The sequence below is a fragment of the Triturus cristatus genome, chromosome 7, assembly GCF_964204655.1.
Source record: "Triturus cristatus chromosome 7, aTriCri1.1, whole genome shotgun sequence".
Classification (NCBI taxonomy): Eukaryota; Metazoa; Chordata; class Amphibia; order Caudata; family Salamandridae; genus Triturus; species Triturus cristatus.
This window is the reverse complement of record NC_140590.1, coordinates 854,079,738-854,106,015: the sequence shown is the minus strand read 5'-3', so window position 1 is coordinate 854,106,015 and position 26,278 is coordinate 854,079,738. Positions and strand designations below refer to the sequence as shown.

Genomic DNA, 26,278 nt, shown 5'->3' with positions numbered 1-26,278 from the left:
CTGGGTATGAAACCATTCTAATGTTGAAACGAAAAGGCACAATTGGCGAGAGAACTAGGAAAAGATTAATCATCCAGATATAGGAATGTGGCACTTTATTCCATTAGGCCAACTGAAGTGGAAGTGCGGACAACAGCCCCAACCTGCTTTCTCCCTTTGTCACTATTTTGCTATCTTTATCTAATTCCTGTTGGTCCCATTTCTGCTTTTCGCTCTCGTTTTCTGGGTAAAAATATCATGATGAAAAAGAAATTCTACTCTGCAAACATGAGTGCCAGTGGGCCCCACCTGCAATCATCGTCTCAAATTAAGCAGTCTTCAGCTCTTTCCTGAATTGGAAACTCATCTTGGGCTGACTAGAGGGATGTGAGGACTTCGCTCCACATCCAGGGTGTATAAACGGAGAAGGCCAAAGGCCTTGTTTAGAAGTCTTGGCTACAGACTGTCTGTTATTGCTTCCAATGCCTAGACTGTTATTAGCCTGGGGATTGGGTCAGCCTCTGGGTCATGAATGGATGGCTTTGTTGTGTATCTCACTTTCCTGCTCTTGCTTTCATGGTTTTCCTCTCTATTATTGTGTTTTCCCCACCGAGGAGCATTTAGAACTCACAGTGCTCTGGCTGAAAGATAAAGATGTATCAATTGTTGACATCAGACCTTGCTGTGCAGTGTCCCTGGACCTCCTCCACCTTTCTCCACCCCTACCCAGGGTTCTCTTGCTCCCATAGCCCCCTTGATTTCTTTTTCTTCACTTTTTGACGCCAGGCACACTATTGGCAGCCCACTATCTTATTTTTTTTTTTTTACCATTTCAAGATGGACATCCGTGTGTGCACATGCATACGAGGGAGGCACCTATGAATGGCTTTGTTTTATTTTAACAAATCACATTCAAAGATGGTCATTGAGGACTTGCACACATCCACAAAGGACACCTTTGAATGGGATATGTTAATATAAACAGAAATGCACAGAATGGCGGCTGCTGCGGGTACACGCACATCAGCAACTGGCATATTTTGATGAATTTGATAATGTTTTAAAAACCATTACAAGATGGACACCGCAGATGGCATGCATTTTTGGCAGTTCCTTAAACCAAAAAAAGCCAGAACGTTTTACTGTTGAAACCCACTGGTTTTGCCACTTCTTGTCCCTTTTCTGTACTTCTCCGTCTCCAGTCTAGTAATAGAGTTCTGAATATTTTGGGTTACACATCTTCCAACATGCTGAAATGTTAACTTACCAAGAACTACAAATCATTTGCAATTCTAAGGTATTTACCCAATGTTAAGGCCATTTCATGGCATTTTCTCTTTCTGCAAATTTCAAACCATGACATTGTTACAACCCGAAGATTCTGTACATGCTGAGATGATGACTGGACTTATTTTGTTTAGTTTTTGATATAGCACAGTGTCCCTTTGCTGACCAGTAGCCATAGTTTATTCTACATTAGGAAGCACGCAAACATCTCGAAACTGGGTTGGCTTAATTTCACTACAAGATAAAGGCTGTATCCTACTGTATTAAATAATCTCATGATAGACGTTTACTGTAGTTAATGAGGCAGTGTGCTTTGGAGAGCAGTGAGTTTAAGGATTGGCTCCCATTTAGACCATGAGTTATCTTGAGCTGGTTACTTTACCTCCAGGGACTAGAACCATAAGTAGAGGCACAGGTGCTGCAAGAATGGGATACAAATAACGTGGTATCATGGAGGTAGGCCTTCTCTCAAAAACTGGCACGCATATCCTCCTTATGCCAGTGGTGATCTCTAAGACGGCTTGTCTAGTTAGACCATCCTTTCATTCTACTTAAATCCTCCCTTTTGTATTTCCAGCCTTAATCTGAGTCTGGTCTGGAGAAAAGGGAGGAGAGCTGGGACAGCTGTCAAAGAGAGACCGATGGAACCATCCGGATGTAACCTCCGTGGAGCCGCATCTGGGAGCAGAGCCGCTATTTGCACCATGAGACGAGATCTGAAGCACAATGAAACGGCCATCCTGGATGTCAGCCTTGTACGGGGTTTCAAATCCTGAGTCAGAAGATGGTGAAGCCATTTCTGCACCAATATGCTTCAATAAAATGTCGGCGTATTTTAGCATTCCACTCAACAAATTTCCTCCACACTATGACGTTATCCTACAAATGTCGAATATAATCTGCACAGCCCTGCTCACCTACATGGTGAAATAGGTATTACGAGGACCGTCTAACCTGACTCTCTTCCTTGAACCAACCCCAATAAATGTGTTGCTTTTGTTAAAGCCTAAACCTGTGCACAATCGTTTCGTGGACTTGGAGAGGACGTACACAGACGAGTTCGGACCCACTGATGAAGCAGCTTCGGTGGCTTGAAATATGAGACTGGCATAGGGTTTATTATCTAGAACACACGAGGCTGCTCATGTATACAGGACCTTGTTGGGTTTACTCACCTGCACAGCCTACAGATGCTTCCAAAGAGTTTACTTTTGAGGCAAGAGTTGGCAGGGAAAATGGTTGCTCTTGTCTGGTGTTCCTCGTATGGCATCACATTCCTTGTTTTACAGATTGATCTGAGGAGTTAATGCAAAATTGTTGTACCTCAAAAGGCAAAACGTCCAATTTCCAATCACCAGCCTGCAGATGTCAAAGTGTCCCCCACCCCTGCTTCTAGCCAGGCTGCAACTCAATCTCCAGTAACATGCTAGTGCTGTCTGACACTCAATACAAATATCTGGGTTTCTCAAGACACCTATGTGCATCTATCTTTAAGCCTACAGCTGTCCTTCTCTCAAGTGCCTACATAGTCCAAATTATATATTTGCATATCAGTTTAAAACACTTTATACACAAGTCTCCCAATCACAGCTTGCATAACATGCACAAGCTCTTTGCTCTTCAAAGTGTCCGCATACAGCCAATTAAGTATTTCATAAGCACCTAACTATCCCTCCATGTGCTCATGATACCCAACAACCTCAAAATGCATGTGCCGGCATGTAGAAACCCACCCTTCACCAAAATATGCTAATTTAACCTACTTTCCTTACCTGCAAAGGCCCTCATGTACTAAACCAGATTTCAAGTGTATCTATACTTCTTATAGGCAGGTAGCCAATTGTTCTAAACTAGGACGTTCTGAAGGTGTTTCCACGTGCCCCACCACACCTAAAGCTAAATCTTAACATCCACCTAACCATTCTGCCTTGCATGTACCCTAGCATTCCTGAGTACAAATGTGTTCAGGCTTCAAACCTTTCCTCCATGAACAGGCGTCAAGTACTCAAACAACACTCCAGGTTTATGTCTGCAAGCATGTGTCTGCGAGCACCCAACTAACGACGCTATCTAATCATGCAAGCAGATGTTCATTTGTACTCAGTGCAAGCCCTCTGTGTCTTCACCTGTACCCAGCCATTATTCCATGCAGATTTCATCATGTATCTATGTATAACTACCCAGCAAGCATCTCCAATTACCCAATCATTCTTTCCTAAAAGTGTCAATGTGCATCCAACCATCATTTGCTGATGATAACCTGTGTACTCAGCAATCCTTTCCTGCAGCTTTCCATGTGTAACCACTCATTCATCCCCAGCAGTATCCAACCCAGTGTTCACCTGCACTGGACTAGTCTTTGCAGCCTGGACCAATGTCCCCATCTGTTGTTCCTTCAGGACAATACCCCATTTTTACCCCTATCAGTTTTACCTTATGCCTTCATGAAGGGCCCATCTGTACTTACATGATTTTTTGTTTTTTGTATCCATATAGTTGCCTCCCTGTGGCTGTAAAAATATAAAATCCCTTCGGGTCCTAAAGATGATCTTCTGCTACCATCTAGTTTTATGAAAATGTACACTTCTACCCTATACAAGGTGTAGAATATGTAGAGATAATGAAAATAAATAAAATAGAATCTTGCATTCTGTGCTGTATATGGTATCTTTATCCCTACTGTGCCTCATCTTTGCAGCACCACTGTAATCAGTGCTACTGCGCTGTGCTTCAGACAAAATCATGGGGCTGATGTACATAGATAGCCATGTTGCCATCGCAAAATCCCATTATTCGCAAAATCACAAGGTTTGTGCCCGCAATTGTTTCTACTGAGCCCATTTTGTGAGTCTGACAAGCCTTTTCGCCTCGCCAAATGGGTTTTGCAATGCTTTCAAAATTTCAATTAGAAGATGGCATGAAAGTGGCATCCCCCCAATTACAAGTCAAAGTGGTATGTATGAATTAGTTTCAACTGCAGTTGTAAACCATCAATACTTTACTAACACCTTAAAGGAGGTGGAAAATGATTGTCAAAAAGGAATGCATCCTCTTGAGACACCTTCTCCTTTGTGAATCCTCTTAGATGACCTTGGACTGGAACAGGCAGTAGTCCATAGGACTACTGCCTGCCCCTCCCAATGTACGCTGAAAGCAGTGCCGTTTCCTTTAAGAAACATGACTTGCTTTTCTTTAGGAATGCCAATACAGGTATTGTCGTCTGCAGTTCCTTGCAGTCAACCATCACTATATTTTTACGCAATCACAAGGGGTCACAGATAGCGACCTTCCCAATTAAAATTCATTAGGCAGGTGATTCTGCAACCCCCTTGAAATTTTGCTATGTGACCTATGAGCACATAAGTCACATAGCAAAATCAAAGGCAGGTCATTCAAAGTTGGTGAGTAATTTGTGATCACATTTTGCAGCGTCTCCGATACATTGGGTCTCATATTACAAATATTTCAATTCTGAAACCAAATTTAAAAAAACACTTTGATCCCAAATCTGGAATTCCTAGTATACAGCTCCACTGCCTCCACCATGTCCCCAAAAGTGACTCATTGCAATAAAAGTCATATTCCTAGCTGCCCTTCTCTGCATTCAGATCAGTTAAGTCCAACTCATACATAAAGGTCAAGTTTGTGCTACCATAACACCCCGAGTCCCCTGCCTTACTGGTGCATCGCTGATCGTCACTAAACTTCATCATCTTTCTTCATGTGATCAAATATCCTGCAATGTCGCCCCAGTCACGACATCACTTCCTTGCTGTTCAATTCCTTGTAGGTCAACTGAGCTCAAATCAATTTTCTAAAGTTAGATGGAAACTCTCGGAGCAGCCAGCATGCATGGAAATGTTATTATTATTATTTTTTCTAAAACACAAGTTCTTCGGACCACTCAAAACATTGTAATTTTCGTCTTGAAATTGTCAAGCCATCACCTGTCTGAGTCTGAATGTTGCCATCTGCAATCCTTAAAGGCCTCTGTAATCCCAGGCAGTCCTTGCAATTGAACAACTAACCTCGCCTGCTTTTATGCCCTCTGTAGGTCCTCAACAAATGAAAATCAATGCCCAGCCGATACCCTTCCCAGCTGTAATGACTGGAGATGTTCTGCTTTAATCTTAGGCAGTGTCTTTTCCCTACCTTCCTCTAAACCAAGGCCACATGCTTCTCTTCCCGCTTTTCTTCCGTACCTAACAATTGTCCAACATATGTTATCCCAGAGTCCTGCTTGCTGCATGGCCTGCACTGCATAACTCAGCTGCATTTGGGTCAATAGGGCTGATTTGGTGAGTGCATTGAAAACATGAATTTGAAGCACGTAGTGCACTTGTACCCTCCTTTGGAACAATCAATGCTTGTTTGATGAGAGTCCTCAAAAGCAAACCCTGAAATTGAGTTGCTGCCCTGCTCTGGGCCAATGGCTGTCCGGTAGTCATGAGCATCCTAATTCGTAAAATGTAGCACACAACCCACCCACCTACAGACCAGTGGAAGGTTCTTTGGTGACTGTCTGAAAAGTGAAATCAGGAACATGTGTTGGTGCTGCCACCCCAAAACTCATTGTACCCCTCCATGCCAAGGCCTAATCGTTTGGGAAGGGAAGGACGGATAACTTGAAACTGTTGAACCCAGGCAATGGATTAGCAAGTGCCTTGAAAGGGATAGCCCGAAGCATTCAGCAACCGCAATCTCCTTTAGGCCTGTAATGTATGTTAGGCAAGTGCCTTGAAAGCGATGATTCCGAACCCGTTACAACATATGCGCCCACTCCTTGCAAACACTGCCGTCTTCCTCTCAGCCTCAGACAATGTCCCCCTGGTCAACATACTATGAGGCTGGGGCATTATCACTACCCTGTAAATAAAGCAAGCAAATGCCATTAAAAGTGTAAACCTGAGAGTGTGCGCGTGTCTTTATTTGTCACAGTTCCACGGAGTCAAGGTCTTTCATGTGTACACTTTCTTCTTTGAAGTTCACAGTGTGTACAGTACATTGCACTCATGTCCTCAATTACCAAATGCAGCCAGAACAAGAGTTTTGCAAAGCAACGCAATAAATTAGAGCTCAGAGAGGGGCAGGTGGCTGTCTGGATCCGCCCTCGCCTCAGAGGGGCCCCTTATTCCCAAATGAACCCTTCAGCTGGCCTCTTATTCCCAAATGAACCCTCTGGCGGGCTGTGAAAGGTTCTGCCGTGCTTGGCACGGGGCGGGTTGAGCAAGAGGCCGCTGCAGTGCAGTTCAGTGGGTTGCAGAGTAAGCAGTTCCTGATCCTGAAGGGTTCATTTCCGCTCGCTGTGCTGGAGTCCGTGGTAGGCAGGGGGCACCAGCATGCAAGCGAGTCCCACGAAGGATGGAGGAAAGCTGCTTTGATTCTCCCGGGTTCTTGGAGGGTTTGTTTATCCACAACAGCAACGAAAAGTTATTTAAACCAACATAAACAGTTCAGAGGAATGCTCGAAGGAGTTGCAAGAGAAGCATAAGAATGCCCTTAAGAGCACTGAGAACACCACGCAACTTCCTGCCGCCACGTGCCCTCGAGGCAGATGGGCGGGACTGAGACGGGAAAGGGAGCCAAGGACGGCACATACCAGTTGCAGGGATGAGTAAAGGGGGGAGACCAATGATGATACAAACTAAAATATTTAGCGCTGGCTTTTGGGTATATGACGAGCCAAAGACAAGCCCGAGCTTCCTGTAGCAAATTCTCTTATTCCATATTACACCACTACATGCTAGAACATGCTGACCTCTAGTAATCCATTATTTGGCTCCCTATACATTTTGCATTTTTATAGCCCCCGTATCATTTAAAGCTGTGAGACAAACAAGCATTGGATCAGCCTGTCAGATCAACAGTTGCTCCGGCTTATATTCTTCAAGTTTGCCTAATGCATTTAGGGGAAAAGGGATAAACACGAATGCATGCCTGGGAATGGAATAAGAGGCGGAAGAGGGCTATATTACATATTTGTGAAGGGGTAAGTGTAAGATAGGAAAATCGGAAGACCTAGAGAAAATGACAGAAGTGGGTGGTTGGCTAAATAAACTTTCCAGTTTTTGAATGACCTGTTCCAGCAGGAGATGCACATTGAAGTATGCTTAGAAACAATACCAGATAAAATAAAGACATGTTCAGTCATTGTGTACATCTTACAGCCAGGAAAAGTAGAAAGGAACAGCTAATATGGAGCCGGTCAGTCTCACAGCGACTGGCTTTAGATAAGGTGCATTCACGATGAAGCATTAGGGCACTTGTAAACTTTCGCCATCTGGACGCGTGTTTTTCACAAGCCGATGAGCCTGACAAAGTTGCACCTCTCAATAATGATCTTCTTGAAGGAGAAGCATATTAAGTCCACTAGTTTATATGTCAGCAGGCTACCTCTATGAGAGCTAAAGTTCATGTTTTTATTCATTAAGCAGAGGTAGGTCAAAGGGTTTGCTTGATCGTCCAATGAACCAAACTTTGTCTGCAATTCACCCCTGACACATGTGTCCGCATATTCATAGCACAAGGAGGAGGCTTTGAGGACTCCCTTTGTTTGGTCCATGATGAAGTCAAGCTGAAGATACTGAAGCTTAGAATATATGCAAGCAGCTCGGTTGTCAGCAGTGTTCCTCAGCATCCGCTTCTGATGTTTTTGTGGGTGGTGGAGGGGGCGCTCTCAGCTGTGAGGAAATAGACATGGAAGCAGAGTTAGTCTTCTGTGGTCGTGCCAGGAACAACCTTTAGGCAAGCAGTGAAACTTTGCATCAAATTTCAGTAGGGTGCGTGTGCGTACGCGTATACACCCACATACAGATACACACACAAACACAAAAATGATTCCCTCGCCTGACCCAACCTGGGAAGGTGAGATGTCACATGATACCTTATAAAAGAAACAAGTTGTAGACTAATGGTCACAGGTAAGTGCTATTTTCATTTTGTTATACGTTCAGTATTATAAATTCACGAGCTGTGCATTGACTGTAAATGAGTGCCCTCACCTACTTTAGAGTGATGAGGGTTAAGTGTAGGGAGAGAACTGAAAGAGAAAGTCTTTAATCATGAAAACCAGCGGCAGCTCCTCTGTTATGGTAGAGGAGCCCCCCCCCCCCCCCCCAGCAGCTGCAAAGTGTGAAAAATAAAATAATAAAACTGGTTTATTATCATTTTATTTTTCTTCAAAGGGCCAAGTTTAGGGGGCAGGGGCATCGTGAACACCAGCATAGGAGGAGTGGTGGGCACTGTTGTCAGTGCACATATGGGTTTGGCTGGCCTTCCCGGGACGGCCAAACTGACAAGCGCACTCAGATGTCTCCAACCCGAGCTGCGTCGCCAGGTTGGAGACACCAGGCACAGGCTCCCAGTCTCTCTGGGAGTGGAAACCCAGGGAGCTCAGTCCAATCCTGAAGATTCACTCATGCTGCCAGTGACATGAGAGAAGTGCCGGGATTGGCAGTAGGGAGTCTGGAAGCCTGTGCTGTAGTGGAGACAGAGAGGAGCGGAAGACCGGCAGGCAAGTTTTTTTTTTATTGTATGTTTTGGTGTTGTAATTGTTGTCCACCCCCTCTCCCCCACCCCTTTTCCTTGACACAAGCCACTACTGCTTATTACCGCCCTCCATTCGTCACTAGATATTTGAGTCTCGTCATGCCACCTCCTCCCTCCACCTTTGCTGCCTCTCCCGGTTCTCTCCCTCATCCACCTCTCCTCTCAGACGGTACTACACGAGAGTCTGCCGCCCCTTCTCCCTTCATGTAAGGTAGCCTGGGTTCCGCTTCAAACACTAGATGAGAGGGTGTTTGCAGACATGCTAAATCCAGACTGAGCTACATTGATAACTTACAGGACACCCCTCACTTTTGACCCTCCCCCCTTTACCCTAAGAGTGTAGGTGAGAGGAGAGAGGCCGAGCCAAAGTAGATCAATAGAAGAGAGTGACACGAGGTTAAAATTATGAGGCGTGCTGGCTCCTCAGTCCTAGCATCTCCACTCACTCTCCTTTGATCTTGGCATCTTCGCCTGCAGACACCATCTCCCTTGAGGGTTCCACTCGGCCTACCCTGCCGGCGGCCCCGGGGTGTCTGCATGGGGAGGGGATGCTTTCACCGGGCTTCCGCAACAACTGCAGGGAAGTCTCACTGCCTCCACCCAGATGAAGCTGCTTATTCCTACGACGGGGTTGTGGCTGCCAACTGACAACAGCCTTCTCTGAAGCCCAAAAAGGCATATTGCCTAAAAGACAGACACACAGACTGAAATCACTCCATCATTCGCTCCGAGCATTCACTTGGGGCAATCCACGCCCACCTGTCAGGCCTAGAAATTGTCTCTGTTTGATTTGTGTTGGTTCAGTAGCGCTGACAAAGATGGATACCATGTGGGGGTGCCCCTGTGTGGGGTACTCGATACACTCTTAGCTGTCCTTATCGCTGCTGGTTCCAGAGAGGGTCGGTTCCTCTTCAGGGGCGAAGCGGCAGTACGCCACCGTGTGAGGTGCCCAGTGCCTATTTGTAGAAATAAGTCCTTTACTAGGACTGGGCACCTATTTATTGTGCTGTTTTTTTATCTTGGGGCCGTGTGACAAGACATGCACACTCGGTTCACGCAGCAGATCGCATGTTGTTTATGATGCTGCTACATGCTGTTAGATGCATCCCTTAAATGTTTCATTTTACCCATATCATAGGGATCACGAAAGTGACATCACGCATCATTTGTTCCCAATGACACCACAATAAGTGAGATCACAGAACACTGTAGTCAGAAAAAGCACAGACAGATGTCTCTTAAAACGAGCAAAAACAGAAAAAACAAACACACTTCTATTAAAATTTGAAGCCAGACTGTAAAAAATAAAGCTGGTCAAATGGGTTTCGAGGGTCATCACAGAGGCACGAGGAGTTACCTACCTTGGAAGCTCTATGTGCTGGCACAGGACATATGCTTTGAATTAACCCCAGAACGACTACACTTTGGTGAACTGGACACATGAAAGTTGCATTACAAGTTGGCATAAGGCTCCTCGCTGAGGCAGGGACACCTTTAAGTGCATTGTTGAAATGCGTTCTATCCCCCTGTGGTGCTGTGTTCTCATTTCGAGAATCATCTCCTGACTCAAGGCTAGAGTGCCCTCAATTTCTGCTGGCAGGGTGCTTGGCGGGGGATGGGTGGGTGGATGAGTGAAAGGGAGAGTATCTAGTTGGATGTGTGTATGTATGCATGAAGAGATGAAGGCACTGGATGATAGAAACAATGATGAATGAATGGGGATGATTGGGTGAATTATGTATGGGCTGAACGCCCTTTTGTCGGCTGTATTCGCTCACTACGTAAAATTCATCCCCAACTTTTACGCACACCACTTTGAAATGCCACCAGTCACCACTGGGCAAACATACATATCAAAATGCAGGAGGAAAGGATACAGCTCTCTCTTCTGGCATTCTTGCCTCTTCCCGATATGACCTGTCGCTTCTCACTTCCTCATCTTATGGTTAATAGATCTGAGACATGACTTACCGGCCGAATCCTCCCCGCTGCCAGGTCTGGTGAGCTCTGTGCACTTCTTGGACGATCATCCACAGGGACTGTAAACAAAATGCAGGGTGAATGACCAGATTCTATTCACATATGGTACTACATTAATCATGAGGAATGCCCAGTGGTGTAGCTAGAGCTTCTGGCGCCCGGCGCTATCCCTCAGATTGCTTCCCATGGCCGGTAGCGGGGGAGGGGGGTTTCTGAGGAAAAAGGACGGCGAGCAGCGCGGATGGATTGGCAGGGTTTAAGTTACATCCCCACTCTCTACTCCAAGGCGGGAGAAAGCAAAGGTCGGAGCAGAGGTGCTGCGTGTCCAACACTAACCTCCCCCAGCTCCCAGAGAACACACGCTGACAAGGCGCACATACTCAACTGAGTAACCACCCTTTTGAACGAGTGGCCTGGAACCTCACACTTAAATGTAAATGCAATGGAGGGAGACAAAAGCACACAGCTTGTTATCTCTTCACGGGTACTTAAGAGAGGAATGCTTTTGATGTTGTTAGGTCCCTTTATGTAAGTGCATGAACTGTAAGAATGTCAGATGTGTTGGTCTGTCCCAGTATTTACACACAATTTAAATAGCACTATTTTATTTCTTTTATAGCGCTACGCATCCCAATGAGGGGGGCCGGACCAATTTACATAACATACAGATTGACAATAAATCATGCAAGTGTGTAAATCAGTGTACAAGATGTGTTGCATTAGTCAGTGAAGGTTAAAAGGTGTAGCAGTCACATATCCTACATAGTTCACTGTGCTATATTAAAAGGCTTACTATTTATGAACTGCAAGTGACGAAAGGATCTGTGTTCAAAGCAGTAACCCACTTACCTAGCTACATAAAAAAAAAAAAAAAGAATTCTGTCTCCGGCATATTACATGCTTTGCAGGCACATTACCCTTCTATACATTAGCTTGCCTCATCTCCACAACGGCCCCCCACACTCCTGGAGGGACCATCTCACAGGGATAGCCAGGACGGGTTCCCCAGCGGTCTACAGCATTTACATTTACTACTTTGAGTCAGATCTGGGCCTACACAAAACAGAAATCTCTCCAAGAAATACTTTAACCTCCTGGGCTATCTTACCGATTATTATTCCCCGATATTTACGGGGCACCTCCGCAGCAGATGTCTTAACCGCATTAAAATATTAGAAAACGCAGACTTTGTAACCAATTAAGCATAAAGATCTACCAACATGCTCCTTCATGTTGCCAATTTTTTTGTGGCAGGGTTTTAAAAAATGTGTAAAATTAGTTGAGGCCCAGATTTTGCATTGAGATTGCGCCACTTTTTTAGCACAACCCCAAAGCAAAATCTAATTTGTTAAATCTCATAATGCGATTAAATGCACTCACGATATGTGATGTCACTTACTGTGAAGCCACATGTGAGGTCATGCATTGTGACATCACAGGCTGTGATGGCACACACCATGATGTCACTTGCATACTGACTAACTAGGTTAGTCCCCTGCCCCCCCCCCCGCCCCCTCCATGTGCTGGAGCTGCAAGAAATAAACGTACACTAAACAAACTTCCAAGAGAAATGCAACTGGATGTTTATTTGAGGTGTGTTCACTTTATTAAAATCTGCATCCTGCAAACGAATTTCACATCCTGAACATTTAGTTCTGGGCCTGTGGTATTTCAAATTAACTTGGAAATGGAGAGGGTATTTTCACTATACCTACATGTTCCCATACATAAATATACTGCACAGGACAATCATATCTCTGAAATACAGGAGTGAAAAAGTCTAAGGGGAACTGTAATGGTGGGTATGTTTGAATGGTCTTTTAAAATAATGACGTTTCTCTCTGCTTTGAAAGGGGGAGGAAGAAAAAGAGAAACCATGACAATTCTGTGTCTGGGTGTTTTCTTTTTATTTAGCACATGTCTGAGAGTTACTTTTATGACTTCTAAGCGTTAGTATTCACAACCACCGTCATCATCAATGGTGAACAGACATATTCATTGTATGAGGCCTGTTTGGCTGGACATCACAGGTGCTTTTTGGGAAAGTTGCCAGTTACTGAGGAAGCGCTTACCTTGGATTCTAGAGCGGAATCGGCATTTACCACTCAGTAGATTCAAGAACTATAGAAGTTCTAGTCACAGCATTATGAAATGTGCACAGAGCCTTTCACATAAACCCTTCCTGTGTCATGTTTAAAAATTGCATACCACAACACTTAAGGCAATAAATCTAGACTTGACAAGCTTTCTATGCTCATCATTTAATATATTTCTCCATTCCTTTTCTAAAACATTCCTAAATAGCGTAAATTCATTTTCACTTACCTTCATTAGGCGGGGGGGGGGGGGGGGGGCGCACACCTGTCACGAGTGAATGAGACTGTCAGTGTATCTCTCTGGAAGTAAAGGCGGGGGGTGCCGCGGCCACAGCAGCACAGGCCAGGCCCAGTGTACGCAAGCACCACCACCAGCAGGCCGGTTTCCACTGATAGAGACACTGAGACAGTCCAGACATTGTGTGACTGACTCGACTCGGAGTAAGTCAGAAGGCCGGTTCCGGTCCGACTGTCTGCAGCAAATTTGAAATGTCAAGGCTAGGGCAAGACTCCTCCACTCACGCACGTGGTGGTGGTGTGCCTGATAGTGCGCAGGAGCGCAGGGGCTGGCCAAAAATGATGCCCAGGGTCATCATTAGTAGCGCGTTCGCATACACGGTGCACCGCGCCTCACCACCACTATGCTAGGTGGTGCAGCATGCGTTTGCAAGCAGGTTCGCTTGCAGTTACGTACACGTGTGGTGCTACTCAGCGACAGCAACCGGCCGCTGCACGTGTGGGTGTGGGGTGGCCGGGTGTACTGTCATCACTGTCCTGTCCCCCCGAATAAATCCTGGGCTGGCCACGGGTGGCGGGCCACCAGTGCAGCGCGGCCGCCACCCCCAAAATAGTGCCACCTGGGGCACCAGGGAAATCATTGTCTTCCCGTGTGGTCCATACATTGATTCCCTAACAGGAGGTATAGTAGGGAATGTGTTAGGGTTTAGACTACTGGTGGATGCCTGGACCACCACACTTTCAGTCTAAAGGTCTTGCGTAAAAAAAGGTGGATCAACAGATGCAGTTCTGTTCCTGCTATTCTTGCCTATTAACTGGCGGGAAAGAAAAAATGTTTGGCCCAAGTGCCCAATATTGTACCCATTAGGGAATCATTGAAGGGGAGAAGTGGTTCTGTAAAAGCATGTCCAGGCTACAGGTCTTGGCATTGGTCTTAAACTCAAGAGATTGCAGCTGTAAGTCTAATACTTGGCAGCCGTTAAATAGCCACTGCGAAAGATGAAGAGCACCCTGTAGAAAAACCGAGGGGGGTTTCATCCCAGTGTCTGGGGAGGTATCCAGCACATTGGCCTCCTGAAGAACTACATAAAGATTAATTTAATCATAATAATAGGATGCATCATCCCAGTCATCTCCAGTCATCCTCCTGACTATTGTATGTTCAAGGTCTGAGCCAAAAGGAATAGGTAGTGTTTGTGGGCAAGTTCTGGGCAATGGAAGTGTTCTGTCTAAATGAGAATGCGGTTAGTATGACTGTGCCAAAGGTTGTGGTGGGGGGCACAAATCCAGTCAAGGTTGTGTCGAGTTTACCTCAATCAGACTAAAGGTTCCTCCTCTGGCGTCAGCAGCATTGGAGCAGGCGTTGAAGCACCCAAACCGCCATAGGTCACAGCGCTCGGTTTGAAATTGAGTAGGGCATCAGATGTGAGGTTTGAGCAGACTCTGCAATGGAATCTAGAGGTCCAGATGGCTTACTGATGATATTCCAGTGAGAGGCCGCCACTGATCCTTGGTGCCCAAAGGCAGAAGAGTGCAGACGATGCCCAAAATGGCTTCCTTGAAAGTCTCTATGTGTTGCACCATCACTGACAGACCTGGAAGCTTGTGGTCCATCAGGACAAGCTGCAGCATTGATCTTTCAGTAGGAGCTCAACACTGAGAGACACTTTGACATCCTGCTAATTCTCAGGACAAAAGTGGAGTGATGTGGAGAAACTTCTTGTGTTTCCTTTCAGACATGGATTTACCTGCCAACTTGGAATTTGAGGAGGATCTTTCGATTTATGACCGAGAACAGGAACAGGTCTGCATCCTCGACTTCAAACTGGAGCAGCCAAAATTCTGATGTTTGGTGACAGAGAACTTTACTTCACAGTCCCCGATCGCCTTGGGATTTTATCAGGGCCATGTCCCACAAGACTTGTCCTACGAGGACTCCAGGCACCAAAGACATACCTAGTGGGGTTCTGTCACAGACATCTGTTTGGGACAGTCTCTACAAGGTTTAAACCCGGTTGTTTTCAGAGGGGAGATATTCCCTTTCATACCGTAATTGAAAGAATTTGAATAACGTTTATCAAAAGATGTGAAAAAGGATGGGAGAGAGCTTCATATCCGTGTCCAATAACATGGAAATAAAGGACCTGATGTTAGCACACAAGGGTGGAGCATATATGTGGCTCTGGTGTCAGTTCCTGGGTGGGTTCAAAGTCGATGCAGAGCCCCACATACTATCTGCTGGCATGCAGAGCAATGTTGAGAAAAAGTTCCAAATCCAGTATTGCGTCTGGGAATATTCACAAGGTATGGAATCTGCTGTTAGAAGTATCCATCAGAAAAGACCAGTACCAGCGAAAGAATATACAGTGCAGCTCCCAAGGATGCTCGCAGTAGGATGTCAACAGACAGCCCACATGGAGTAGAGAAATGGCACTTTGCCTTGGGCAGAAAACATCTTTACACATCAGCCTCAAGTTGGTTCATCTCTCCTACATCCTTACAATAGAACAGAGCTTCTTGCATAATAGCCAACATTTCAGTCTCACCTGATCGTGACAAATACAGAAAGACAAACAGATCCATCCATCCATCCATCAATCCTATAGATATAGACATAGATTTGTCTATATGGAAAATTATACCCTGTAAACATCTGTTTGCCGCATGTAGTGCTGTAGGTTCACATGCTCTGAATACTTCTGCCATCTAGTGTAAGACCCGGTTGTTTCCAACTTGTTTTACCTCTGTGTACTCTTTGGCTCAGGCCGGATGAAGTATAATCAATGGGCCGGAATGCAATTTTTACAAAAAAGAACATTAGGAACGTGTGAGAAATGGTAGAGTAGATCATGAAAATCAGTCTGGGCCGGCAAAAGGGTGTGACCGGACAGTGTATTGTATCCAAGAAAAGTTTGCTCCTTTGCATCATGGTACATGCAGTCCACAATTTGCACTCCCCTACAGTGTAACACTACAGTCAACACTGAGGGGAGTGCAAATTGTGGACTGCATTGATTACACTTCATCCGACCCAAGCTGCAGAGTACGGAACGGGTGTGGAGAGTACGGCCTAAGACGGTGGTTCCGGCCGGACTGCAGACGTTAAAATACGACTCGTAAATGCCCTTTGTGAATACCAAAAGTCGTAAAGTTAGACTTTTGTCTCAGATTGCCTTTGTGAATTGGGCCCAAAGTGTGTTGTGCATAGTAAAGCAAGTTAAAGGAATTAGAAATCATCTGTGATTTTCGCTAACTTCTAGGGAGGACAGTGAGTGCAAATTAATCTACAGCAGTACATGTTAAAGATGGTTATTGAGTAAGTAACATTTTCTATATCTAGCATGTAAGGCTATAGATACTCATGGTCTGCATAGATTATAAAGCAATGCTCCTCTCCAAAGATGCGGCTATTGAGCAGATAATCCAGATATTTAAAATGTTCTTCCAAGGACAGCTTGGCCAACAAAAGCCTGTGGACGAGCTACAACATCTACAAAGTAATGCTTGGTAAAGGTATGTTGCATTGAGCAAGTAGCAGCCTTGCATATATCTGTTACAGAGATGTTACATAAAAAAGCTGGGGTGGAGCCTTTTTTCTGTGTAAGGTAGTCTGTAAGTGGCACTGTGAGTGTTCCTTTAGCAAAACAAGTCTGAATGCACTTAACTATCCACCCTGAAATGCCAGGTTTAGAGATGGGAAGACCCCTATGGGTTTTAGCGAAGACTACAAAAAGTTGATTAGCTTAGCTCTTTCAATGTAATAGATAAGTGCACTCCTAACATCCAGAATAGTTGTGGCCCTTTCCACTACTGATTCTGTTTGTGTGGAAAAGACAGGCAGCTTAATGGTCTGGTTCAAATGAAAGGGTGAAACAACCTTGGGCAGATAGCTGGAGTTGGTACAAAGGACTACCCCATCCATGGGAACCTAAATGAATGGCTTTTGTAACTAGCACAATCAACTTCCAAGACTAAAACTGTAGGTCACACAAGTGTACAAGCTCAAAGGGAGGGAGCATTAATTATCTCAGGACCACATTGAGATCCCATATAGGTGCAGGGAGTTGTCTTTGGGGCTATTACTCTCTTTATGCCCTCCAAGAAAGCCTTAATGTCGGGGAACTTAAAAAGAGGCGATTGCTGTCTGTTTTAGAGGTACATCACAACTGAGGTTAAGTGTAATCATAGGCAAGGCCTACTTTGTACAAGTGTTGGAGGTAAGAAGCAGTCCCCTGTACAGGAACCTTAAAGGGGTCTGTTTTTAGATGCAGTAATCAGTAGCGGCGACTCCACTAAGATGGAGGAGCATCGCCCCACTGAACAAAAGGAAAAATAAAATGATAATAACTACTGTTATTATCATTTTAATTTTCTTATTGTAGTCAGTGGCTCTCTGGGTGGGCGGGGCTGGCCAGAGCAGGGGGAGGAGTGGTTTACACTCCCGAAGTGCGCACAACTGCTTGGCCGACCCTCTTGGGCCGGTCAAACAGTCATGCGCACTTTGCATCTTCCACACCAGGCTGCATTACACAGCCTGATAAGGAACATGCCCAGCCTCCCATTCCTTGTCTGATCGCCGAACCACAGTGCTCAGACCAATCACAATGCTGCATTGCAGTGTTGTGATTGACTCAGGGGAGCACGGGTGCTTCTTGCAGCCAGCCAGGACTGTAGGAAGAAGGAAGATGACGGAGGAGAGGTGGTGGCAAGCCGTTCCCGTAAGTGGTTTTATTCTTTTTTCGTCGTCGTAGCACATTGATTCCAAAGCAGCATTCCAGAATTCCAAAGCCTGAGGCGGAGCCAGTGCACTGGTAAATTGAGGTGCAAGGATAGAATCACAACAGGTCTAATGACTCTGACTTCTTGGAAGAAAACATGTTGCAACATTAGATGGCAGGAGCATGTAAAGCATATGTTTCTACAGTCACAGGCATGCAAAGCATATGTTTCTACAGTCACAGAAGCTACAAGTATATGGAAAAGGCTACTTAACCTGTAAACCTCTGTTCGTAGTGTGTAGTGCTGTAGATTCACATACTTAGCATATTCCTGCCATCTAGTGTTGGGCTCGGGAAGTTTGCAAGTTGTTTTTGTTTGAAGTAGCCTTTAAAGTCATGAGAAGTGGTTTAACTTCGCCATTCAGGGTGAGCAGATATATGGAGTGTGATTGACAAGTATGGTGCGAAAGTGCACCGTAGAATAAATACACGGACTATGAGAAGCTCTGCAAGAGGCACACACATTTGGAGAGGCGGATGGATGCATGTGAATCTACTACACTAAACGCTATGAACAGATGCTTACAGCATAAGTAGAATTTTCTGTTTGTATCATGTGTGGTTAGCATAGACTTTATAGCAGTATGCTCCAAGCCACAGTGGCAAGGTTGTGGATGATGCAGATGTACAGAAAATGGCGTTAAAATGGCACAGCCAACTAGAGCTAGTGGATGGACTAAGATGTCCACACAATAATGTGTAGTAAAAGTGTGTGGGGTTGACCAGATGGCTGCTTTGCAGATATCAACTAAGAAGATGTTGCCAAGGAAGGTAATAGTAACCCCCTTTTTGCAAGTAGAGTGCGCTCTTGAGGGGCATGGAGGACCCTCTTCGCCTTGAGGTAGAGGGCCTAAATGCATTCAACAATCCACCTGGCTATTCCTGTGGAGATAAAGAGCTGGTTTGACTTGGGGAATGCTTTGGTCCTATCTATGCATTTCATGAGGGACCTCTCAATAGCTAACCTATGAACTGCTCTTTCTGTTATCGAATTGGGCTGCAAGAAAAATATCGGAAGTTCAATGGTTGTGTTAAGATAGAAGGGTGACACTAACGTAGAGAAGAACTTAGGGTTGGCCCTAAGAATGACCCTATCCCTATGGACCTCTATGAAAGGCTCCTGAATGGTAAATGATGGCAACATGCTAAACAGCTGAAGCAAGTTAATGGCCACAAGGAAGGCATAGGCGTGAAAGTTGCCCCATATGCTTAGCATGGACTATATTGAGTTCCAGACTGGAGCAGGAGGTACTTTGGAAGGGGTATGCCAGTTATAAGTCTCTCCATAATAATTTAACCACTGATATCCTAATAAAGAAGTGTGTTGTCTGTTCTGCATGTAAGTGGCAACTGCTGTTAAGTGGAGATGAATAGATGTATAGGCCAGGCCTGCCTTCAGCAGGTGCAAAAGGTAGGTGACAATCTCCAGTAAGGATTAACAGAAGGGATTTTCTTTTAAAATGCTGTAAAGGACAAACTTCTACCACTTGACTGCATAGCAAGCACATGTTGTGGGCGAAGGCCTGTTTCAAGATGGAAATGTACTCTTGGTCGGGGCGGAGGTCTCTGAATTCTAGTACCTCAGGTGCCAGATCACAAGACTAAGCTGCCCTGGATCCGGATGCCTGACTTTGTCTTAGTGACAAGGTCCGGCTTGAGGGGAAGCCTCTCCTGAGGGCTGATCAAGAGCTCCAGGAGAGTCGAAAACCAAGGATGACCAGCTCATGTTGTAGCCACCAACATGAGAGGTAAAGGTGTTTGCTCGAGCTTCCTGACCATAAATGAAAACAGCGGGGGAGGTGGAAAAGCAGGTGCGCCACCCTGTTTCTCGACGTAATACAAGGCTGTCATGGTGCCCTTCCATATCAGGGCTACCTTGCCGCAAATGAGTTGCAAGGTGCAAAAAGGTTTTGAGGGCTAGCTGAATGGCTAGTTGTTCCAAGTAAATGATGAGTGGTCCTGGTACTGAGATGGCCACTATCCTTAGACTATGCACTGTGTGAGATGCACGCCCAAACCTTTGAGACAGGTGTACGTGGCAATGGGTGTGAAAAAGGCCTGCCTTGCATTAGGATGGTGGCTGACAAACACTGCAGACAGCAGTGCGCCTTGGCCTGAATCAACTCTATATCTTCCCAATGACCCTATGCTTGTGACCACTGGACTACCAGACACTCTTAAAGGGTGCATGTGCAACCTTGCATTAGGGACGACTTCAATGCAAGATGCCATCTTTCCTTAAAGACGCATGACTGGACAAACTTCGACTAGACGGTTGGGCTGAAAGAGAGACAGCAGGTGCTGAAAAACTAAATCCCTTTGCTGGTTGTGGTATGCTTTGCTTATGACCATATTTAAGATGAACCCAAGGAAGGGTTGTATTTGAAGGCGTTGAAGGTGGGACTTGATGGTGCTTATAGTGAAGCCCAATGCACGAAGCACGGAAACTGACACCTGCATGTGCACGAGACAATGCGACCTGCTGACGTTCTCACCAGTCATTGAGGTAGGGAAACACATGGATTTGTGACCACTCTTGTGGCCATGGTGACCCAAAAGGGGAGTACTTGGAGTTGATTGTGATGTCCACTTACCACAAAACAAAGGTACTTCAAGTGGGAGGGACGGATTGGAATATGGATGTAAGCGTCATTGAGATCAAATACCATCATGAAATCCCCTTGCCAAATACAGGGGCTATGACCTCCTGCAGGGTTGTCATTCAGAAATGTTCAGATATGATGTAATGACTGAGGATCCTTTTTTGCAGAAGAGCAAACACCTCTCTCTGGAGAAGCAAGACATGCTTGTTGCTGAGTTTGTGTAACCTTGGTGGGATGTTGGGAGTGAAGAGATGCAGTTTGAGACAGTAGCTGTGCTGCTAATGGCTAGAGCCCATCTGTCCCCCCCTCCCCTCCCCTGGGCTGATGCATCAAAAAGGAGACTTAAATAATGCAGCCTGACATGGCGCATTCCAGGGTGATGGAAAGTTCTAAAGTGTGTTAGGCCTCCAAAAGTTTTTTGATGATAACTAGAGTCCTTGAGACTTGAGGGGTTTCTGTTGAAGATCTCTGTGATAACAGAGCTTGTAGGAGCCCAATGCAAAAGGTAGGTCAGGACAAAGATGGGACCCGATGGGCACGTTGAGAACACAGTGAACTTGGAGCCCATAATGTATGTCCGAAAGCGAACCCTATGCTCTGAAGGTGAACAGAGCTTGGTGGAAATCTTGCCAGTGAGCAGGTGAATAAAGAGGGATTGTTGCCTAGCATCCAACTCTTGTTGCAGTCGCTCACGGATTGGGGCCTCATCATCGTCCTCAGAGGGTGTTGTTGGAGGCTCGTGCCCATCCTTCTCCCTGGGACCACAATGAGGTTTTGGAGCCGATTGCGTTTCCAAAGTAGGTTCCAGCTTCAAAGCTGACAGTCACTTGGACACTGATGAAGGCTTCAGAGCAGTCATGGCCTTGTGTGCTGAGAGGCGCAATGGAGGAGTTTGGAGCGGAGGTAGACTTCAGTGTCAGCACTGGCCCGTGGGTATTGGCCCTCTTGGTCGCAAGCTTACTGCACTCTAAAGACTGGCTGGTCTTCTTCGGACTCGCTGAGTGAAATAAGTTCCGGGCTCGGCAACGTTGCATGAAGGTTAGTCCTGAGGTGCCACCTTCTTCCTGCAGTTGGGCACTGAATATATCCGGGGTGCTAAAAAGTTTCTACTGCTGCATGATGCTCTGCATCCAGCAGAGTTCCCTCCGCTACCGGTGCGCATTCTTTGACTGGAAGGCGAGCCATGAGGAGCAGGTGGCGTTGTCGTGGTCTGGGGATAGACAAAGATTGCACACCTCATGTTGGTCAGTCCATGGATATTTTGTTTGGCATTGAGTACAGTATTGTGGCTATGGTCTCAAGACTTGACGAGTTTTATTGAAGACCGGGTGATAATGGGCACGTAGAGAACACAGCGAACACAAAGCCCACTCTGTGCACATCTGAACTAGATAGTGGAAAAAAATAATGTAACTAGGATTCTGTGCCCATCTGCAATGTAAACTAGTAGGAGGAGTTCACCACATCTTTTGACTCAAGAAAAGACTTTGAAGAAAAACAACTTGCAAACATCCGAGCACACCTTTAGATGGCAGGAGTGTGCTAAGCATGAGTGTCTATAGCCATGCATGCTACAAACAAACACACACACTCTGATTTATGCACAGGAGTAGATATCAGTTGCAACATTAAAAATAAGATATTTTGTACAGGGGTTGTTGTCAGAGGATGATGGGGAGTGTATTCATCCATTTTTACACACCCTTGCGAGTGTTTCATCTACAATTGAACCAGCAGAAAGTGTGTGGGAGGCCTTCCGTATTTACACATGTCAATCAGTGAAAATGTCATATGGAAATATGTACTCCTAGTTCACCAATACAATTGGTGAGATCTTGGCTCTACAGAATTAACAAGTCCCATTTGCAAGCACAGGGAAAACGGCAGTAGTAAATACCACTCAAGGGGCAAACAAAAGGGCATTTTTTTAATGTATGCCAGGAATTCACAAAGGGATTTCTCACAGGTTTAAATGTATTTACTAATGCTGATTGATAAACCATGAACCTTTGATAGATCCACAGTAGTAAATTCTACTCAAGGGAGTGGGAAAAGGGCGTTCCGAGGTGCAGTTCATGTTATGATATGATATGCTATGTATGTTTGCATTGGAAGTTTTGCTACGCCCACAAACATAGGTGTTTGTAGGCATTCATAAACTTCGATTCAACCCTTTCCACTCAAGAAATGGTTGGAGATTTACTCCAGCCAAGTAGCTCCCCTCCAATATGGGAAAAGGAAAGGATTACTACCAAAATTTCTAGGGGTCTTGTGGAAGAGCATTTTCATTGGGAAATATGTTTCCCACACAAAGAAAAACAATAAAAAAATTGAAATTTGCACAGAGGGCTCCATTTCCCCTCTCTGGACTTATTCACTGTGGAGAACTGCACATAGCATGTATAAATCTCAGTGGGACATGTCTCCTGACATTCACAGCAGTACACCTTGAAACCTGTGTCTGGATCAGCTTCCCAGATGTACTACCACGAATGTTGGAGAGTAGGAAATTAATGTAAAAAGTACTGGCAGAGCCAATATGTCTGGTGTTGGCTGCCAGACTATTGCCTTCGTCAATTTTTTTTTTTTAACTCTTTAGTAAATAAAACAATAAACAAAAATGCCACCAGTGCAAGCACACATGCACAGTTGGCCATGATTGGTGATTAACCATCAAAAGAACTTTCAAAGGTGGCCGACCTTGTGTGTGCTTACACACGCATGCACAGGCGGCTGTCTCGGAATGGTAGGGAAACCCATTCCTTGATGAATAATCGTGCATAAGCAGGTGTGTGCATGGGCATGCACTAATGGCCGTCTTAGAATGGCTTGAGAGCCCATTTGCAAACATTGAGGGTGCAGGCGGTGCATATGCGGGCGGCTGTGCACTACAGGCAGTGACAAGGGCCTGATAGCAGTATCTGTACACCTTCTAGGCCCTTGCAAACTTTCAAAGTAGTAAAAACCACGGAAATATCATTTTGTTTTGTAAAATACACAAATACAATGACCCACAACACTAAAAGGCATTACTTTGTCTGTGGGTGATCGAGACCTTTTGATTTTATTAGGAATAAATAAATAATAATTGTATATATATGTATATATATCCAACAGGGTGACCCTCAACTCCAACTGCGGTCACAAATCGAGGCGCACTCTGGCACTAATGTTAACTCAATTTATTAAGCACACGAACATGGACAGACGCGTTTCGGCATAACGCCTTCCTCAATGTCAAAAGTACGATTTTAGATCACTTCCATATATACAACAAACACATTTTTTTCTCTTTCCAAAACAGTCGAGATCAAAAGAGGACTGGCAGTGCTTTGCCATTTCTGGTTTTGGCGGCCATGATGTAGTGACCAAAGCAATGTGAAAAACAATGTAAAAATTATACATTAAAGCCAGTGCCAAATTAAATCCAACATGTAGTGCATTGAATTCAAAGGTCAAAGTCAGCAATTGATTCATTGTACCTCGTTCCATCACAATATATATACAATCCTGCTCCTAACATCACAATTCATTGTGTTTCAAATTGACTGCGAATTTAATGTACATAACATAACCATATTTTAATCCTAAATGGACATCGCATGTCAAAAAACAATTAAGCCCTGGATGGGCTCGTCATAATTGTGCCCTGGATGGGCAAATTCCATCATTTACATAAAATCATTTCCATCCTCCTCTTAACTGTTCATTAGTTTATGTGGACCCATAATTCTTCCTCATTATTAAGTCCTACTGGGGCTTTAGTTTGCATCTCCACAATGTATCGTGATTCCAATTTTCTCAGGTTTCTAGTTCTATTCCCCCCTCTTTCAGTTTTAGGAATGCGGTCTAGACAAAAGAATCTGAGTAGATTGGCATTTGATTCATGTCTCTCTTCAAAGTGCCTTGCAACAGGATATGCTGCATCTCGATTTTTGATAGCACGCATGTGCTCCAAGATTCTCTTTTTTGTGGGATGAATCGTACTTCCTACATATCTCTTATTACACGGGCACTGTAAACAGTACACCATGTAGTCAGAGTTGCAGTTCATGAGTTTGTTGATTTTACGTCTAGACTTCCTTCCTGGTATGCTATAGTCTTTCACTTTACAGCTATTCTTGCATGCCTTGCAGTTCATGCACGGAAAAAATCCACTAATCAAATCCTTCCTTTTGGGTGTTTTTGAGAAATGACTCCTCACTAGCTTCTCTTTCAAACCTGGTCCTTTCCTGTATGTAATCAGTGGGGTCTGTGGGATGATGGATCCAATCACGTGATCTGATTTAAGTACCTTCCAATTTTGTCTAAAAATTTGGAAGATTTCTGTGGATCCTGTTGTGTGTTCAGTTATCATCCTCACATTTCCCTGGGGTTCTGAAATAGATGTTTTACTCCCCCCTGTTTTCTTTAATAGGAGGTCCTTTCTTTCTACCTCCCTGATTTTCCTTTCTGCATTGCTGAGGGTTTCTTTTCTGTATCCCCTTTTGCGGAATCTATTGTAGACATTGTTGCTCTCTCTCATAAAATCTTCATCTAATGAGCAATTACGTCTAAGTCTCACCAATTCTCCATATGGTACTCCATTGATAACACTCTGGGGATGAAAACTATTGGCGTGCAATACACTATTCCCTGCAGTGGGCTTCCTGTAGAGAGTGGTTTCCAATCTATTCTCTTTTACAAAAACCATGAGATCAAGATAGGGTACATTAGTTGGACTTATGCATTCCGTGAATCTCAGATTTAGATCATTCTTATTCAGATCAGTTACATAGATCAAGGCCTCCTCCATCGACCCTCTCCAAATAATAAAGAGGTCGTCGATATAACGAGACCATAAAATCACTCTGTCTAGCCAGATTTCATTACTGCCTGCCCAGGTCACGTGCTTCTCCCACCAGCCAACGAAAAGATTTGCGTAGCTGGGGGCGAAGCACGTGCCCATCGCCGTACCCTGTTTTTGATGGTAAATTTCTCCTGAAAATAGAAAAAAATTGTTATTTAGACAATATGCAATGAGTTCCTTTAACATGATATTATGCTCATAAAATTTCAAATTTCTCTTTTTCAGAAAAAACTCCACTGCCTCCAGTCCCTTCTGATGTTCTATGCTCGTATATAAGCTCGTTATATCGAGCGTTATCAATAGCATATCCGGTTCCCATTCTATATTGGCAATAATCCTCAGAAAATCCTTAGTGTCCCTCACATATGAGCTTAAATCCGTTACCAAAGGTTTGAGAAAGCAGTCAATATATATTACACTTGCCACATGGATAGAAACCATTTAGTGCAAGCAAGGTCATTAAGAGATCATTTGGTCCACAGCTACCATAATGTAGAACCTAGTAGGTATCTTTTAAAGCACTAAATGGTTTCTATCCATGTGGCAAGTGCAAAGCCTGTAAGAAGAGCAAGCGCACTTTGACATATGATGTCCCTGGCCTCAGTACACCTAGAAAGATTACCAAGTTCCTTACGTGCACCACTTCTTATGCCATTTATTGTTTGGTGTGCCCATGTGGGCTCCGTTACATCGGGAGCACGATACATCCGGTTAAGATACGGATTCTTGAACACATGAGGGCGATCAACAATGTTGATGAATCCTACCCAGTAGCGAGGCATTACAATAAAATACATTGCCGTAATAGGGATCGCCTATCATATTTCTGTCTAGATCATGTACCACAAAACCCTAGGGATGGTGATAGGATACAGAGATTAAGGCGTTTAGAATCGCGCTATATTATAGATTTGCAAAGCA

At 44.7% G+C, this 26,278-nt stretch overlaps 2 protein-coding genes across 5 annotated transcripts in view; one reads left to right on the top strand and one right to left on the bottom strand.

The window, feature by feature from the left end:
- RELL2 (RELT like 2) overlaps window positions 1–6,173 on the top strand; it is a 156,944-nt gene extending 150,771 nt beyond the window's left edge. Inside the window, exon 8 of one of the 2 annotated variants that reach the window (XM_085617782.1) lies at window positions 1,844–6,173. The gene's annotated coding sequence lies outside the window, so the exon portion shown is untranslated. The remainder of the gene's footprint in view (window positions 1–1,843) is intronic. The other variant, XM_085617781.1, reaches the window with a different exon arrangement.
- The window catches only part of FCHSD1 (FCH and double SH3 domains 1), a 288,678-nt gene continuing 268,557 nt past the window's right edge, over window positions 6,158–26,278 (bottom strand). For all 3 annotated transcript variants that reach the window (XM_085617778.1, XM_085617779.1, XM_085617780.1), the window contains 2 exons: window positions 10,786–10,853; window positions 6,158–7,946 (listed from right to left, as the gene is read on the bottom strand). In XM_085617778.1, the coding sequence (XP_085473904.1) occupies window positions 7,884–7,946; window positions 10,786–10,853 (131 nt within the window). In that variant the 3' untranslated portion in view covers window positions 6,158–7,883. The remainder of the gene's footprint in view (window positions 7,947–10,785; window positions 10,854–26,278) is intronic.